Genomic DNA, 13,819 nt, shown 5'->3' on the forward strand with positions numbered 1-13,819 from the left:
CCAAGGGTCATTCCCAACCCTACCTGGCCCTACAGGACACACCAGACACACAACCCAGATCAGGACATGAACCCAAAGTCTTCTGCTCAAAGCCATTTCCCCAAGGCCTGCCTGTAAACACTCAAGGCCCTCCCAACCCTGGTCCCCACTCCTCGCCCCACAAGTGCTTGTTCCGACCACAGAGCAACTCATCCACACCAAACAAACCCTGCTCGCTCCCCCGCCAGGCCTTTGCCACACCACCCTCACTGCCTCCCTAATCCCACACACACCCCGATTTCCTCTCCTTCGCATCCTCCCACCTCTCCGTGTCAAAATGCCACCCGCCCCACGGAGAAGTCTGCTCGGGCAAATGTGGCGCAAGAAGTGGCCCCTGGCACAGCCAGGTGGAGGACTGTCTGTGCAGTGTGACGAAGATCATGACTTTTCCTTGTGACTCAAACCCATGCACTGGGAGGCAGTGCAAAGACAATCGATCTGAATCAAGTCAATGGAGGCTTGAAAGAGAAGAAGCCAGATGCTAAGGCTCTGTGGAAATGGCTCTGTGGACTCCAGAGGAACAAATGCTTGAGATAAGGAGTAAATAAATGAATGATCTGGCTGCGAGGAATGTGGCTTTAAAGAACTATATCCTTGAGATGCAGGTTCACGAAAGAAGAGTATGGTTATTCAACACTACTTCCGCTTCTACTCTGTTTCCCACGTGTTCAAATTAGTTGCATTTATTGCTTTATAAACTCTAAATACTTACAGTACCTTGTACTTCTTCATAGCTTTACTGCGATATAATTCACCCGTTTAAAGCATACAATTCAATGTATTTTAATATATTCACAGAGCTGCACCACTAGCACCACAATCAATTTAAGAACATTTTCATCACCCCAAAAAGAAACCCTGTACCCATGAGCAGTCACTCCCCATTCCACTCTCCTCCCCTGGTAACCACTAATCTACTTTCTGTCTCGATGGATTTGCCTATTCTGAACATTTCATATGAGTGGAATCACACAACACGGGGCCCTTTGTGTCTGGCTTCTTTCACTTAGCTCACTGCTTTCAAGGCTCGTCCACGTTGGAGCATCTATCAGTACTTCATTCCATTACATGGCCAAATAACATTCCACTGCATGGCTAGACCACATGCTGTCATCCATGCGTCGGCTGATGGACATGTGGATCATTTCCATCTTTTCAACATCATGAATGATGCTGCCAAGAACATCCGTGTAAAAGTTTTTGTGTCGACACAGGTTTTCATCACTCTTGGGCAGATATGCTGTCTAAGAATGGAATTGCTGGGTCATGAGTACCTCATCTTTAAAACAAAATTCCACCACCTGTCTCAAAAGTTATTCTCTGTGTGTGTATCTGTGTCCCAAAAGGACAATGACCTTGGAGCCCCATCCCTATCATGTCGGAGGGTGTCTAGCCAGAAGTCCCTAAAGATGGCCAATTCGAGCCCCCTGACAATCTGTTATTTCCACAACCTGCCTGGCCGCTGCAGGCATCTAGCATTCAGGGAGGAAGGGGCTGGACACCAGGCCAGGGAAGGCCTGCCTCTCCCTGTCCCAGCCCCCATCCTGCTTCCCTCCCACCCAGTCAGCCTCCACAAGCCATAGTGCCCGGGATGCCCAGCTGCGGGTACCTTGCCTGTAGAGCGCAGCAGCGTAACGGGACGTGTTACTGGTGGTCTGGGAGGAGCAGAACGTCTGCTTGTCCATCAGCTTCCTGGGAGCACAGGGAGAACAGACATCAAGGGGAAAGAAGCTGCAGACCCAGGACCTGGCAGGCTCAGCCCCCTCCACCCTAAACACTTTATGAAATCCAACAGCGAGGGACCAACGCCACAGGAGAGGCTAACGTACCTCAAGAGGGAAGCTCACATGAGACAATTCAAGGCCTGTCTGTAGCCCAAGAGACAGGCAGGGGGTGGGAGCTCCCACTCCCATCAAGGGGCCATCATCTCAAGAGAGAAAGGTCTGAGGTGGGCCCAGCCATGCAAAAGTGAGACACTGGTAGGGAGCTGAGCAAGGGGGCACAAGGACTTAGGTGTCTTAAAGCCTTTGGAAGGCTCACATTTGAACACAGCGAAGCTCGGACGCCTTGGGGCCTGGGGAACTCACGAGGAATATGTGCTGGTCTCGTCGGCACAGGCGCCATCCACATTCAGTGCAATCTGCTCCCCTTTGCTGCGGCAATAGTTGGGATTCAGGGTGTCGATGGCCATCTCAAGCTCTACCTGGAGGCACCAAGCACCCCCACCAGCTATAAGGACGCTGAGGCACAGTCCCCAGGGGATGCCATGGCCACCTCCTAACCCCAGTCTTGCCAGTCTTGGCCCTGCTCAGCAGCAGGACTGACACATGTCCCTTCCCAAGGGTCTCTAGGCTGCAGTCCACACCAAAGGCCATAAACCCAAATTCCAACAGAAAAGGCTTTTTTGGGGGTTTTCACGTAGTTTTGTTTGTCCCCCAACTCTACTCCCAAAGATCTATATCCGGATTTAAAAAATCAAGAGATTTCTCATGAAATCTTTTATCTCCACCCTCTCTTAAAAAGTCAGCAGAACTGGGCAATCCCTGAAGAGCACTTCTATGTGACAACGGGAGCGAGAGCTGCAGCCACCCAGATGGGGGCACATCCCCAGTCCTCCCGGTCCCGGTCACCCATCCCTGCGAGGCATGAGATTTCCCCGTCACAAGGCCTGCTGCACACTGGCCCCCAGCCTTACCCTGTGAACACGAGTCATTCCCATTGCCCTTTCCCCCGCATCCCATTCTCTAACTCATCCTCAGCCACATTCCTCCCTGGCCTCCTCTGGAAATGCCCAACCTCTTTCCTTCTGGAACTCCTTCCTTCCTAAGCTACTGGTTCTCCTCCTAACTCTCCAACAGCTCCTTCTCTGGGCTTCCAGTCCGCAAAAGGCCCGTCTCCTGGTCTCCATCAGCCCCCACCCACATCACCACTCCCATCCCCCACCTCCATCAGAGGACAGCCCCACCTTCTGCTGCTTGGGCTTGATCTTGGCTGAGAGGTGCGGAATGTCATCGTAGGTCATCGAGGCTGGGCGCACAGGGTACTGGGGAGGGGAAGGGAGCCGTCAGTCCATCCTGCCCAGAGCTGCACTCCAGGGGCTCCAGCCAAGAATCACCACAGCCACCCTCAACCCCCAGGCCCACCCCCAGCAGAGATCAGAGGCTCCACTAGGCTCTGCTGGTCTCCACCTGCATCCCATTCTCATTGGGTCCACCCAGCCGTCTTCCAAAGGGCAATTTTCAATGTCTTTGACTTCCAAGAGACATGCCTAGGCATCAAGAACCCAAACAGGCACCAGCTCACATCACCCTTTGGGCTCTAGTAACACACAGAGCACTGCCATGGGAGTCAAGAGTGAGGGTACAAGGTCTAATTGCTAGTTACCAGGCCATCCAGGGAGACAAGGACAAGTGAAATGAGACCACAGGGAGCAAAGAAGAAAAACAAGACTGGCAAAGTGCTGCTCACTGCTGAAGCCTGACGAAGGATACATGGGAACTCATTATCTCATCTCTCTTCTTTTGCTTACACGTGAACTTTCCCATAATAAAAAGTTGAAGGCAGAGAAGGGAGCTGGTCTGCCACTGGCCTGCTCAGAGAGCCCTCTCCGGGCCTGAGTGTTGTCATGCGTGAAGTTATTTTTATGTCACACCTTAACGTACTGCCCTGAAATTGCTTCTTTGCTCTGAACACACTGGGGACATCTTTCCACGTCAATCCTCACAGACGCACTTCTTTCTTTCTCCCACATTGTACGTATGCTACTGGGTGGATGGACAGGTCAAGGTTTGAACTCACTCTCAAAAAGCTGTGGCCATCGCTGCTGGCACCGTGACAGACTGAAATGAGCCTGGTGGAGGCAGCAGTGCGTAAAGTAAACTCTCCCCTGGAGGCCATTTCAGATTAGCTACATGCCAGCCCAAAGAAATGGGTGTTTCCTAAAATCTCACTGAAATTGCAACACAGTGACTCTGCCCTGCTTCCCGGGCCGGAGCGTGGGGCAGGACCTTGGAGCGCAGGTCCAGGAACAGCCTGCAGCTCAGCTGGTCTGGATGAGCCTTTGAAAGGGGACTGGGCTGGGACAAGCTCACTCACGACAGCCCGGGAGGCCTCTGGTTGGCCAAGGTCCCAGGCAGCTCTGTGATCTTCACATCTTGGGCTGGGAAGGGTGGTGGTGAAGGGCACAGGTTCTGGAACCACAGAGGCCTGGGTTCTAGTCCTAAGTCTGCCACTTGCTATTTCAGCTCCTCACCTCCCCGAGCCTGAGCATTCTCACCTCACAGGGCCGCTGGAAGCAGGGGATGAGGCAAATGGAGCTGAAACCAGCACAGGGCCTGGCACACCATGAACACGCCAGGGTCACTTCACCACCACCAGCTCCACCATCATTTTGCGGTCACTCAAGGAACTACGTTCAGAAGGCCCAAAGGACAGGCCTCCAGCCCCAAGGCCTGTAAAAGCAGACCCCAGAGGATGGACGCCAGGCCTCTTAGCACACGTTTGGAGCACCACTTCTGCCACCCCGTCCCAGGCCCCTTGCACAAGTTACTAGCTTCCCTGTGCCTCATTTTCTCCTACGCAATACGGGGACAAAAATACTTAAAACAATAACGTTATTGTTGGGAATGTAAAGTGGTGCAGAACAGCCTGTCAATTCCTCAAAACAGTAAACACAGTGTTTCCATATGACCCAGCAATTCCACTCCTAGGTTCACACCCGAGAGAAATGAAAACACATGTTCATACAAACACTTGTACAGAAATGTTTACAGCAGCATTATTCATGGCAAAAAGTGGAACAACCCAAATACCCATCAACTGATGCATGGATAAACAAAACGTGGTGTGTATATATCCATACAATGGAGTATTACACATCTGTAAAAAGGAATGAGGAACTGATACATGCTACAACATGGGAGAACTGGGAAAATATTATGCTAAGTAAAACAAGCCAGATGCAAAAGGCCACATACTACTTGATTCCGTTTATACGAAGTGTCCAGACTAGGCAAATCCAGAGAGAGAGAAAATAGGTTAATGGTTGCCTAGGGCTGCACATGGGAATGGGAAGGTAGGGGTGCGCAGGAAAAAAAAAAGTCCTAAAATAGACTGCAGTGCAGGTTGCACAACCCCGTGAATAGACTAAAATCCACTGCATTATACACCCAAATGGGGGAATGGAATGGTGTGTGAATTACATCTCAATAAAGCCATTAGAAAGTTACACTCATAATAACCACCATGGGTTCTTGTGGGATGAAATGAGTTAACATATGTAAAGTGCTTTAAGCAGTGCCTGCAAACAGTCAATGCTCAATGCCTGAGACCCACTAGGACAGCTACCAGCCCAGGAGAGAGGGGAGGGGGCAGGGATAACAACTCAGGGGACTCACAGCTGGCAGGACTGAGGGTTCACTGCTGCTGCCCCGGCGCTGCTCCAGAAATGATGGTGGCCAACATGCTCAGTGCTAGCTCTGTGCCAGGCAGTGTTCTAAGCACTTTAATATGGACTCATCTAATCCCCATGGGGACCCTACAAGGCAGATATTATTACCGTCACCACTTTGCAAATAGGGAAATTGAGGCACAGAGAGATCAAGGAACTTGCCCAAGGGCTCACAGCTTAGTTGCGATGGAGCTGGGCCTCCATGCGGCAGTCTGTCCCCAGAGCCCAAGCTCTAACCACTACACCATCCTGCCGCTCACAGTTGCCTTAGTTTTCCATCCTCAAAATGAGAGGCCACTATTGACCTGCCCACAAAAGCAAAGAGAACCCTCTTATCGCACCCTCTGCACTAAGAATTCTAAGCGAGGCTGAGGTTTCCCACAGTTCCCAGCCCACCACTTACTGCATCTCCACCACTCCACCAACACTGCTTTGTACCCCTTTACCTTCAAGCCCCATAATTACCTGAAACAGATAGAGCTTCTCTGCCAGACTTTTGGCCAAGTACACATCGATCTGGGGACAAGAGAAGAAGACTCAATCAGGAGACAGAACCCAGTGCCTGACCTGTACTTGCATGTGCACGCACCTCCAATTTCAGGTAAGGGATGGCGGCCTGGAAAGGCAGTTTGGGAGTGGAGGGAATAGCTCAGCTAATGCTAAAAACAAAGGGACCCAAGTCTTCAGTCTGCATATATCCAGGGCCTGCTATCCAGGTTCACTACAACCGAACAAAGAAGCCTCTTCCCTGGGGCTGCCCAGATCAGGATGCATCCTAGATGAAGCACTGTTCTGATGAGGATGGAGCAGGGGAACGCTCACCCACCTGTCAGGGCCCTCCGCCACCCGTCCAGGATCAGCCTGTCACTCTGTCTTAGGTGGTCCGAAAGTCCCTCCGAGACTGACCTGGCCCTACTTTCTTTCTTCTCAACACTCAGCGCCCCCTGCCCTACCATGCAGAAGTTTACCTGCTTCCTAGCTCTTCCTACGAACCACGTTCTCTCCCACCTCCAGGCCTTAAGGATGAGTAAAGGGTCATCAGGTGCAGGGGAGGTATGCACGAAGGAATTCTAGGTGGCAGGAACAGCATGTGCAAAGGCCAAGAGGCCCTAGGATGTGTCCGGATCTGGAACCCACCTTCCCACCCTCTGCAACTTGAGACTCCTTCCTTGTCAGTCTCACCCTGCAGATCCTAAGCTTCCCAAGGGCAGGAACACGCCTCACTCACTGCCCCCGGCACACAGTGGATCCAGTGAACAACTGCTGAATGACTGAACCTGGGTAAGCCCAGGAAGAAGGGGGAGTTGTCAACCCCATTCATTCATTCATTCAACAAATAGTCACTGAGTATCTATTAAGTGCTAGGCACTAACTTGGCTTTGTGGACACAGTGACAAAGAAAACAAAATCCCTGCCCTCATAAAGCTTACATTCCAGTGGAACAAGACTGATGTCTAGGCTGATGAGTGCTGTGGCCGAGTGCAAAGCATGGCCAAGGTAAGGGGTTGGGAGTGCTGGGGGCAGTGTGCAGGGGCGTGGCCCACGAGGCAGGGTAGTCAGGGAAGCCTCGCTGACGACCTGATGCAGGATCAGAGACCCGTAGGCAGTGAGAAGGTCAGCCAGGCAGGAATCCGGGAGAAGAGGGTTCCAGGCAGAGGAGATGCCAACAGGTCCAGGGCCAGCCTGAGGACGGACGAAAGGGGCCCAGCCCCACTGCCTGCAGCCCTGGGCCCGGCGCTTTCCCTGGCAGCCCGAGCAGAGGGTGGGGACCAGCAGTTACCTCCTGTACAACTGGGTCATCCTCTTCATTGGCCATACTAGGGGGGGAGCCAGCCGCACAGTTCTCAGACTTGACCTGCAAGGGACAGCAAGAGGCCTGGACCGTCAGTCAGTCGTTCAGCCGACACTTCTGAGTCCCTATTCTACAAAAGGCCCTGCCTTGGGAGAGAGGAGCCCAAGACAAACAGAAACTCATCTCATTTCTACATCTATCATGAAGTCGAAAATACTCAGCCCACCGTATACCCCATCAGCCAAAAAAAGAAACAGATAAACAACCAAGCAATGGGTACAAATAGGTGGACCCAAGTCACCACATCAGCTGCACCTGTGGGAAAGAACAAATGACTGGTTTTAAGGCTCTCTGACCACTCACAAAGAAGAAGGCACCGCCAGGCAGGAGGCTGGAGGCTGGCGGGTCCACAACCATGATGAAAACACTCGAGAACTAACTGGGGGCCATCGGGAAGCTCTAACGAGTCCAACGTCCAACAGGAAGAGCAGACAGTCCCAGGGCCTTCCAGGCTGTCCCTGTCTCTGATGTTTGATTTTCAAGCTGACTTTAAGCCCAACCTCGAGTGAGATGACTCTGCTCTCTGGGTCTCTGCGTGTGTGTGTGTATCTGAAAATGGCCCTCTTCACATACTTTTCTCTAATGTGTGCAACACAACCCTGTAAGTGGCTTGACTGCCCCCATTTTATAATGAGGAGACTGGAACATTTGGAAAGTGGAGACATTTTACGTATGTTACCCAAAGCCACACAGCAAGCAAGAGGACGCAACAGAAGTCAAAGCCAGGCCATACGACTTCAGGGAGCAGCTCCAGGTAGGGGGGTTCAGAAGAGGGAAGGGAAGGGGCCGGGCGGGGCATTTGGGCCGGGTCATGAAGGATTAGGACAAGCCTGGAGAGCAGAGGGGAGGAGGGATCGCAGGTGACAGGAAGCGCTTCAAGCGGCTGGAGGAGGGAAGGCTGCAGGTCTCCACGCGGAGGGCGAGTGAAGGCGCCTGGGCACCCTCAGATCTCAGCAGTGCCCGGACCTCTACTTTCGAGTAAGACCACCAGGATTTTTATCTTACCAACTTAACATTTGAGCTATTTAATATTTAAAAAGGCAAAATACCTTCACCATGGGTGGGATTCAACATCATCAAAGGCCCCTGCCTGAGCAACACCACCGGAAACCACCTCACTTATTCCCAATACACATTCCAAACTCGGACTGCTCAGGCCAAAATGCCGGCATCATCCTAAATGCTTCTCTTCCTCTCATCCCGCACCAGCAAACCCGGTCAGTTCCACCTCCAGAGAACGTCTGGAAACTGGCCACCCCCACTGCCACAGCCCCAGTCCAGTCCAGTTCTATCTCTTACCTGCATTACCGCAACAGCCTCCTGACTGCTCTCCCCGCTTCCAGCCCTGCCCCTCCAATCTGGGCTCCAGCCCACAGCCCCTGGTCCTTTGGAAAGCCAAGTCAGATCATGTCACTCCTCTGCCTTCGAAGGCCTCCTCCCTCCCATCTCACTCAGAACAAAAGCCAAAGTCTTTATGAACGCCCCCCCCCCCCCCCCCCCCCGACTTTACCTCTCAGAGCTCATCTCCCACAGGCCTCCTTCCCTCTTCTCTCCCCTCCCACCCCACCTCTGGGCCTTTGTAAGGGCTCTCCCCTCTGATCGCCTCATGACTCCCTCCTCCTCTTTAAGGTTTCTGCTCAAATGTCAGCTCATGGCTAAGACCTTCCCTGTCCACCCAATTCAAAATTGCAACCCCCCCCCCCAACTCCCTTCCCTGCTCTGGTTTTCTCCATAGCACCTATCGCCCTGTGACTGTGTATAGCTCTGTGTTTATTATCTGTCCCCACCACCATTGCCACTAGCTGGAAGCTACAGAAAAAGCAGAGATTTGCATCTATTTGGTCCCTTGCTGTAGCCCCAGTGCCAGATACTCAATACATATTTGTTGTCCAAATAAATGGATCACAGGAATGCTATTTAATAGGGAGCTACCAAAGGATTCTGAGTAGAGGAAAATCTGGAGGGGGTAAAAAGACAGACTAGAGGGAAATAGGCCATCACGACAGCCAGGAGATGGAAGACTGGGGGAAATCAGAAGCCCCGAGGGCCGGCCCAGTGGTGCAGCAGTTTTAAGTTCGTGCATTCCACTTCTCGGCAGCCCGGGGTTCGCTGGTTCAGATCCCGGGTGCGGACATGGCAAAAGCCATGCTGTGGTAGGCATCCCACATATAAAGTAGAGGAAGATGGGCATGGATGTTAGCCCAGGGCCAGTCTTCCTTCAGCAAAAAGAGGATTGGCAGTAGTTAGCTCAGGGCTAATCTTCCTCAAAAAAAAAAAAAAAAAGTCCCGAAAGGACAGTGTTAGGTGCCTTCTAAGGCCCAGACAGAGAGCAATTGATGGGGGAGCCCAAGACCCCCCCATCTGCACTGGCTGCCAAGACCACAGATGTACGTCAAGCACCTACCTTCTCTGCAGTTGGCTGTGTTCACAACTGAGACTGGGGCCTTCCAGGTGAGCCAGGGAACAGATCATTTATACTAAGAGGGTGTGGCCAGGGAGATTCCCAAACCGCAATCATTCTCCCAGACAGGCTTTCCCGGCTCTTGTGCTCTGCTGGCCTCTCCCAGCCACAGAGGAGCTCAGGGAGGATGAGGTACCTTGAGCTGGAGCCCCTCCCTCCAAGGTACACCTGATTGGGTTACTGCAGGGGTTAAACACCTCGCTTCATCCTCCCACCCAACATCATCCAACTTAGTGGTTTTCAAAGTTTTGAGCCTAAGACCCACAGTAAGAAACCCATTTCAGGGGCTGGCCAGGTGGCATACTGGCTAAGTTTGTGTGCTCCACTTCTGCGGCCCAGGGTTCAACTGTTTGGCTCCTGGGCATGGACCTACACACCACTCATCAAGCCACGCTGAGGTGGTGCCCCACACAGAAGAATCAGAAGGACCTACAACTAGGATATACAACTATGTACTGGGGCTTTGGAGATTAAAAAAAAAAAAAAAAAAAAAGAGGAAGACTGGCAACAGATGTTAGCTCAGGGCCAATCTTCCTAACCAAAAAAAAAAAAAAAAAACCATATCTTTAAAAACAAAAAAAGAAATCCATTTCATATAAACAACCCAGAACATATATACAATTACACAACTAAAACAAGGTTTCATACAGCCATAATTGTCTCCAGTAGATGTGATGCAGTGACGTTTTCTACTCTTGCTCATTAAAATTAAAAATGCTGGTTACAGGGCCAGTCCAGTGGCCTACTGGTTAAGTTCAGTGCGCTCTGCTCCAGCAGCCCAGGTGTGGTTCCTGGGTGTGGACCTACACCACTCATTAGTAGCCATGCTGTGGCTGTGACCCACATACAAAATAGAGGGAGACTGGCATAGATGTTAGCTCAGGGTCAATCTTCCTCAGTAAAAAAAAAAAAAAAAAAAAGCTGATTAAAATCCCAAGTTGATTTCACATCCCACTAATAAATCTTGACCTGCAATTTGAAAGGTACTGCTCCAACAAGTCTTCCTGTGGCCCCTCTTTCCTACCTCCAATCCTCCCAGAAACGGCCCAAGTTATTCTTGTAAAAAAGTAAATCACATCATTACCCTGCTCAAAACTCTTCAACTGTCACATGCAAAAAAATCCCAACTCTCTTTCATGGCCCCAAGGCCCTACATGATCCTGCCCCACCTTTCCCTCATCATCCCCTTGGCCAGGTGACCACTTGCTGGGCTTCCAACAGGCCAAGCTCCAGCCTCCCTCATGACCTTTCCACATCATCCATTTTCCCCAGGTCTTTTCAAGGCTGGCTCCTTCTCATTAGACATCACCACCACCCCCTCCAGAAGGAGCTAAGATTCCTTGACCGCCCCATCTAAAAGAGCCCCTCGCCCACCTCCAACCCCTTCCCAGTCACTACCACATCTCCCAATTTTACTTCCTTCGCGGTTCTTATCACGATCTGGAACTACCTAGCCTGTCTCCTTATGCATTGTCTGTCTTCTGCACTAGAATCTGAGCTCTATGAGGGTCTCTAGATGCTTCAGTTTCCTCAAAAAAAGTGGAGATTTTTATGGGGATTTGTTATGGGGATGATCATCTTTTCTTTTTAAACTCACGCTATTTTCCCATTCCTAGAACAGTGCCTCGCATAAAGTAGACCCTCAATATAGTACAAAGATTCAATGAACGAGTGTCTGAAATCAGGGGGTCACACAACCTCAACCCCGTGAGCCTACCTCTGCCCCATCAACAGAGTGGGGGCCAAGAGACTGAGCCGCATGGACACTGGAGAACAGACAGTGGCTGTGGCCCAGGCCAGAGCAGGCCTCCCAGCCACCACAAGCCAAGCTCCCCTGACAGCAGTGACTACCCGAGCCTCAACAGGGGGTCTTGTGGCCACAAGCAGACTCTGTGGCAGTGGCTCCGTGGCCTTAGGCACAGGAAACTTCCCTCAACAGGGAGCTGCTCAATAAATGGAAAGGGGACAAGGACACCAGGTGGAGCTAAGGAGGGGTTCAGAGCACCCAGGAATCTAATCTGTCAATTAGAAAAGCAGAGGCAACTCCAAATGATCTCCAGCTGTTGGAGGGAGTGAGCGAGGTCTGAGGGGATAAAATACAACGGAGTTAAGAGGAGAGGGCCCCAGGGCAAACAGTCTCAAGGCCTGGCCACTAACTGGCTGTATCCCCTGGACAAGGTATCTCCCCTCTCTGGGTCACCTCAGTTTCCACCTCTGCTAAAGGAAGACTTGGCCTAGGGGACAAGAAGAACTAATTAACCCTTAACTGAGTGTCAGATCCTTCTCTATGGACTTGAAATACATTCTCATTTAACCTTCTCAATAGCCCTATAAATCAAGATTTATCATCCGAAATTAAGAAATGAGGAAACTAAGGTTCAAAGAGTAAGTAACTTGCCCAAGGTGACAGCGCTAGAGAATGGCAGAGCCAGGACAGAAAGCGGGGTCTTGCTGTCAAAGATTCTTATTCTCATTCTTAACCACTATGCTGCACACACTTCCAATAAAAGGCAGTATGGTATAGTGGGTAAAAGCCTGGACTCCAGAGCAGAACTGCAGAGGTTCAAATCCCACGCTTGCTACTCACCATCCACAGCCCACCTGGCACTGTTTAAATGTCCGTTATCGTTCGCTATTTTCATCCCTAAAAAGGGGATTATAAAGTACCGACCTCCAGAAGACTGCGGTGAGGATTAACTACGTGATTAACGTAACCTGTGAGAGTGTTTGTTATTACTTGGCAACACGTTTTCTTCTAATCTAAGAGGATATGAGATTTAGCCACAAATCAAACGCTGCAAGCTGGAGCTTCTCCCGTCTTACCCGATTTAGCCCTCACCACAACCCTATGAGATAGGAAATTCTATTATCCCCATTTCACAGACGAAGAAACTGCGGCGTGTGCTAAGATCTCCTCTTCCTGCCCCCAAACCTAGTGATTCTAAAACTAAGAACAGAACGACCTTGTTTCTTTACTGGTTTACTTGACGTGCTTACTGACCCCTCCTCTGACCAAATGGTCAGGGTCGCATCCGCGGCATAGAGTTGGCTCCCAATCATCACTGAATGGTGGCTTCAACAAATGAACGAAGAATTCCGGGCCTGGCCGGGCGGAGGCTGATCTGGTTCAGCGGCGAGCAGGGGACCCAGGCAGGCCTGGTACCTTCCCCCTGCCCATCAGGGCGGGCGGGCCGCCGGCCCCGAGCCACACTGTCCAATGGTTTTGCCTCCCTGGCGGGTGGGCAGGCCCCCTTCTCACGCCCACCACGCAGCCATCGCCACAAGCCTCCGCGCCGGCCGGACACCGGCTGCCTTGGGACAGGTGCTCCCGTAGAAGGCCCATCTGGGCCGGGAGGGGCAAGGCGGCTGGACCCTGAGTCACCGCCGGCAGCATCGGCCGCGGCCCCCACCACTCCGGGGCCGGGGCCAGGTCGGAGCCCGCGGCCGGCCAGGGTCTACCGGGGCAGGCTGCCCATCCTTCCCGCCCGAGTGCCGGAGGCCCTCAGCCCCGGGGCACGGCGCGGGCCTCCCGGCCTACTCGGCAGCCCAGCCCAGGCCCACCTCGGGAGTGCGGGCCGGCTCAAGACCAGGCGGGCGCTGCCAACTCGGCACTCACCTCTCCGCTGGGCCCGCGAGCGGGCGGCGGCAACGGCCCAGGTAGCCGCGGGCTGCAGAGGCGGCGGCGGCCCGGCTCTCCTCTCAGGCAGCGGCCATGTTGCTGGTGGAGAAACTCAGGCGGACACGTGGGGGGAGCGGGCCGGCCCTCGCGCTTCCTTTTACCCACAATGCCCCGCCCCGGCGCACACGGACCCGCCCGCTCCGCCGCTCCATTCATGCAGGCCGCTAGCCCGGCGGGCAGCAGGGGGCGCCCACGCACCCTCAAAAGAGAGCCGAAAACAGCCCCGCGCGGAAGCGAACCAGACAAAAAGCTGACCTTGGCAGCGGTGGGATTCGAACCCACGCCCCCGAAGAGACTGGAGCCTTAATCCAGCGCCTTAGACCGCTCGGCCACGCTACC

The 13,819-nt window shown here is 52.6% G+C and overlaps 1 protein-coding gene and 1 non-coding gene across 16 annotated transcripts in view; both read right to left on the minus strand.

Moving 5' to 3' along the window:
- The window catches only part of POLR3E (RNA polymerase III subunit E), a 31,109-nt gene extending 17,535 nt beyond the window's left edge, over positions 1 to 13,574 (minus strand). For 2 of the 15 annotated variants that reach the window (XM_070484767.1, XM_014857888.3), the window contains exons 1-6: positions 13,418 to 13,574; positions 7,269 to 7,343; positions 5,954 to 6,004; positions 3,005 to 3,082; positions 2,127 to 2,242; positions 1,649 to 1,731 (exon numbers count right to left, since the gene is read on the minus strand). In XM_070484767.1, the coding sequence (XP_070340868.1) occupies positions 1,649 to 1,731; positions 2,127 to 2,242; positions 3,005 to 3,082; positions 5,954 to 6,004; positions 7,269 to 7,304 (364 nt within the window). In that variant the 5' untranslated portion in view covers positions 7,305 to 7,343; positions 13,418 to 13,574. Of the gene's footprint in view, positions 1 to 1,648; positions 1,732 to 2,079; positions 2,243 to 3,004; positions 3,083 to 4,315; positions 4,456 to 5,435; positions 5,575 to 5,953; positions 6,005 to 7,268; positions 7,365 to 13,417 lie in introns of those variants that run through there. The other 13 variants (XM_070484769.1, XM_044746774.2, XM_070484768.1 and 10 more) reach the window with 12 other exon arrangements.
- A 163-nt stretch (positions 13,575 to 13,737) lies between these two features.
- On the minus strand, positions 13,738 to 13,819 carry TRNAL-AAG (transfer RNA leucine (anticodon AAG)). The gene has a single exon. It is a non-coding gene; the product is annotated as a tRNA-Leu (tRNA).

The sequence above is a fragment of the Equus asinus genome, chromosome 14, assembly GCF_041296235.1.
Source record: "Equus asinus isolate D_3611 breed Donkey chromosome 14, EquAss-T2T_v2, whole genome shotgun sequence".
NCBI lineage: Eukaryota > Metazoa > Chordata > Mammalia > Perissodactyla > Equidae > Equus > Equus asinus.